We start from the raw sequence: 4,847 nt of genomic DNA on the forward strand, positions 1-4,847 counted from the left end.
CAATGTCAAGGATGACTTTTGATTCGGATTACTGAACACAGATGCATCTTAATAATAGTTATGATAATGTCTGCAGTGCATACAGTATTCTAAATATTTCTTGTCATTTGCCAACTGCCAGGAAATATGTCAACCTCTATAACCACTGCTGTACGTGCTTATACGTTGGCAATGCAATCACCATTCTATTTGTGTGTGTGTGTGTGTGTGTGTGTGTGTGTGTGCTTGTAAAAGAGAGCCTGGAACAAACTCACACATATACACATGTATCACATATACATCCGATAAAGAAGACTGGAACACTCCAAAACTCATGCAGATATCGGTAAGGAAGACTGGATCACTCCCTCACAATCACACACATACACACCCCATTTAGTCAAATATAAACACTTTCTCACAGGTTCACACTTATACATCCAGCTAAAGGAGGCTCGAAAATTCTCTCGTAAACACACACATACACACGCCAGAAAGGGAGACTAAAACACTCACTCACAAACTCTCAAATATAATCCCTGAAAAAGGAGACTTATACACTCTCTAGCAAACAATAACAAATATAAAACTCGATAAAGGAGACTGGAACAATCTCTCACAAAAACATAGATATACATCCCGATAAAGGAGACTCGAGCACATCTCTCACAAAAACATAGATATGCATCCCTGTAAAAGAGACTGAATCACTTCCTCACACACACACATCATGGTAAAGGACATTGGAACACTTTCTGATACAAATACGCATACAAATCCCAGTGAGAGAAGCTTAAACACTGTCTCACAAACACAAATATGTACATTCCTGTTAAGCAGACTGGAACACTCTCTTGCCAGAGAACATACAGCAAAAGAGATCGGAACACTTTTTCAAAACAATTATACATACATATCCCGACAAGGCATACCTGAACAATCTCAGAAAGAGACACACATCCCGGTTAGGGAGACTGTAAGAATAAAATAAAGTGAACAAAGGCACGAGTTCTCTTATTCACAACTATATCGAAGAAAACAAATGTGTACAATGCAGAAAAATCCGTATACATGGTCTGCCTGCTAATGTATGAAACCCTATAATGCGATTGCAATGTATTTCGCGAATTACTTGTAACGAGTCTGAGCTAAAAAGTGTCTTAAAAAAAGAAACAAAATCAGAAAATTGGAGAATGACACACACATACGTATTATCTTTATTTTTGAGACATTTAGCATACTACGAAACATTTTTTAAATATTAGACACACATTTATAAAGTTGCTACTCACAAATGTATTTCCTTCAATGATAAATTGCCATATTATATAATTATGCAAAACATATCGTTTTGTCTGAATCTTGTCCAATATATCGTGTTTGTATGATTTGTGCCCAATATCTTGTTTGTATGATTTGTGTCCAATATATCGTGTTTGTTTGATTTGTGTCAAATAAATCGTATCTGTATGCGTTGTGTCCAATATATCGTGTGTGTAGGAATCTAGTCCAATATATTGTTTGAATGAATCTAGTCCAGTATATCATGTTTGTATGAATCTTGTCCAATACATCGTGTTTGTATGAATCTTGTCCAATATATCGTGTTTGTATGAATCTAGTCCAACATATCGTGTTTGTATGAATCTTGTCCAGAGTATCGTTTGTATATTATTTGTTCCAATATATCGTGATTGTATGAATATTGTCCACTATATCGTGTTTGTGTTATTTTTGTCTAATATATCGTGGGTGTATGAATCTTGCCCAGAATATCTTTTTTGTATGAATCTTTTCCAATATATCGTGTTTTTATAATTCTTATGCAACGTGTCGTGTTTGTATGAATCTTGTTGTTTGCATCAGTCCAGAAAGAGCATACTCATAACCATGGCATATCATTTATGTTTTAGGTAAATTACTCCAATAGAATATATGGGGGCATTTATGTTTTAGGTAAATTACTCCAATAGAATATATGGGGGCATTTATGTTTTAGGTAAATTACTCCAATAGAATATATGGGGGCATTTATGTTTTAGGTAAATTACTCTAATAGAGTACATGGGATCATTTATGTTTCAGGTAAATTACTCCAATTCAGTACATAGGATCATTTATGTTTCAGGTAAATTACTCCAATAGAGTGCATGGGATCATCTATATTTTAGGTAACTTACTCCAACAGAATACATGGGATTATTTTGTTTAGGCAAAATACTCTAATAAAGGGCATGGGGTCATTCATTATTTAGGTAAAATACTCTAATAGAGAGCCTGGGATCATTTATTTCTTAATTAAATTACTCTAACAAAGTGCATGGGATCATTAATTATTTAGTTAAATTACTCCAACAGCATACATGGGATTATTTTGTTCAGGCAAAATACTCTAATAAAGAGCATGGGATCATTCATTATTTAGGTAAAATACTCTAATAGAGGGCCTGGGATAATTTATTTCTTAATTAAATTACTCTAACAAAGTGCATGGGATCATTAATTATTTAGTTAAATTACTCCAACAGAATACATGGGATTATTTTGTTTAGGCAAAATATTCTGATAAAGGGCATGGGATCATTCATTGTTTAGGTAAAATACTCTAATAGAGGGCCTGGGATCATTTATTTCTTAATTAAATTACTCTAACAAAGTGCATGGGATCATTCATTATTTAGTTAAATTACTCCAAAAGAGAACGCAGTTATTTCTGATTAACGCATCTAAAGTTTAAAAAATATGACAAAACATAAACTTTTTCGGACCTTGTAAGTCTGGCAAAAGTAAACGACCGAAAGTGTATGTTCTATATTAATATGTTTCCTCCGAAATCCATCACAGTCCTTATTTGAACATCAGCAACCTGAAAAATGAAGAGTACTAACGATGACTCAATGCACGGTTTCGAATAAAATTCCATTTAAAATAACGTCCTAACGAATATTCATTTTTAACATTTTGTGAAGTTAAAGGTGGTGGCAGATGCCATTAGAATAGTTTATTATACTGGTTATAACAAACCAGAATCGTAAATCACCTGGAATATTACATTAATTTATCTTATGAGACACATATTAGTTTTTGTTTTTTTTTTTTTGGTATGGGGTTGTTGTTTTTGAGTTTTTTTTTTCCTGAAGATAATATTTCCAAACAGTGATCTACAAAGAAGGAAAATAAATTTGAATGCTAATAATATAACAAGTGATTACCGTGACACACATTTATTCACAAGAAGCGTGATTTTTTCTGCAACATTATTGATAAATACTGTAACTTACTACCTGAGGGAATGCTTGCGTTCATGATTACGTTGAATTATGAATGATTTTCGATCGTGAAGGGTAAAAGGTTATTACGAACAGCAACCCATCTGTGTTCTGATCTCCCTTTAATTTGAACGGATATCTGACGTTAATCTAAACATCTGACCCTTGAAATTGCATTGAAATCTTAAAATAAGCCTCAGCGTACAGACACATCTGTATTGTCTATTATCACAAAGCTTTCGACTTGTGAAATGGGGTCGGGAGAGAAAATTTGGTGATACCTTTCGTCTTTTTTTGTCCGTCCTTCTGTTTAGAACCATTTTTGTCTCCGAAACTGTTTGGTAGAAATTCAACAAATTTCGTGCCTGGTATGCCCATATGACAGACATCTGCGAGAAGGTATATTATTTTATGGGGGGCTGTCCCCTAGGATCCGAGGTGCTAAACTGTTATTATTTTTTATATTTCTTATCAAACTTGAAGAAAAGCTGTCTTACAACAAGGATACTTAATATATGTAAAAAAAAATAGTTTGGCTTATGATCGCTCTATGTGTGTGTGTGTGTGTGTGTGTGTGTGTGTGTGTGTGTGATGAATATGCAATAAACAAGCATGGAAATGAAACATGGCGAGTGACAGAAGTACTTTGTTAGATTTGTTACTTGACACTAAGCTTGCTTACGCGGCCCCCAGGTAGTATTCATTATAGAAGCACTGTCACGGATTTGTGAGAAGAAAAAAAATTAGTATCACAGTTAATGTTTTTTATTCTAAACAAAAGCTTAAAGGGTATAACTTGTATCATAAAACAGGTTATATCCTGACTTAGATCAGTCTTAGTTTAACATAATAATCTTGTCAGTCCTTTTGCATTGTACCAAACTAATAACCACTTACCTTTTATTAAAATCATTCTCCTTCCAGAATGGAAAACCTTAAAAGATTATAATTGTAAATTATCACTCAGTTTCTTCCTATAACATATCAATTATATTACCAAATCATAAGCAAACCTAATTTCAGATACAACTACAATGACAACTACATCATCATCATCATCATCATCATCATCATCATCATCATCATCATCATCATCATCATCTTCTTCTTCTTCTTCTTCTTCTCTGCCTCTCTTGGCGCTCAGCATTAAGAGGGTAGTGTTAGGACTGGTCGTCCTGGTGTCAGAATACTGTGATGGGTGGGACATCATGCTATATGTCTGCGGCATGATTCCCTAGTGCTAGACATCACAATAAACTGCAACAATGCAGACACAGTAGCGACATGCCTGAACAATTGTTAAAGCTACGTTACAAATCCAAATCACACACACACACACACACACACACTTCTTCTTTCACGTTTTCTCTTATTTTCATTAATCTGAGAAAAAGCAGTAATGGTTGCTGTTGCAGTTACTATTCATCAAAATGTTAGTTTAGTGCGTTAAATTTATTTATATATATATATATATATATATATATATATATATATATATATATATATATATATATATATATATATATATATATCGATTGAACGTTAGTTTTAACTTGTGTTTTGATTCTCAAAAAGAGAAAAGGGGGGATGGTAACATAG

At 33.5% G+C, this 4,847-nt stretch overlaps 1 protein-coding gene across 1 annotated transcript in view; it reads right to left on the bottom strand.

Annotated features, from left to right (window-relative positions):
* Positions 1-1,165: 1,165 nt before the first annotated feature.
* LOC149774464 (cadherin-23-like) overlaps positions 1,166-4,847 on the bottom strand; it is a 61,282-nt gene continuing 57,600 nt past the window's right edge. Inside the window, exons 18-19 of the mRNA XM_089945187.1 lie at positions 4,146-4,182; positions 1,166-2,845 (exon numbers count right to left, since the gene is read on the bottom strand). Of these exons, the coding sequence (XP_089801313.1) occupies positions 2,827-2,845; positions 4,146-4,182 (56 nt within the window). The 3' untranslated portion in view covers positions 1,166-2,826. The remainder of the gene's footprint in view (positions 2,846-4,145; positions 4,183-4,847) is intronic.

Source organism: Sinohyriopsis cumingii, unplaced genomic scaffold, assembly GCF_028554795.1.
Source record: "Sinohyriopsis cumingii isolate HCF-2022 unplaced genomic scaffold, ASM2855479v2 utg000229l, whole genome shotgun sequence".
NCBI lineage: Eukaryota > Metazoa > Mollusca > Bivalvia > Unionida > Unionidae > Sinohyriopsis > Sinohyriopsis cumingii.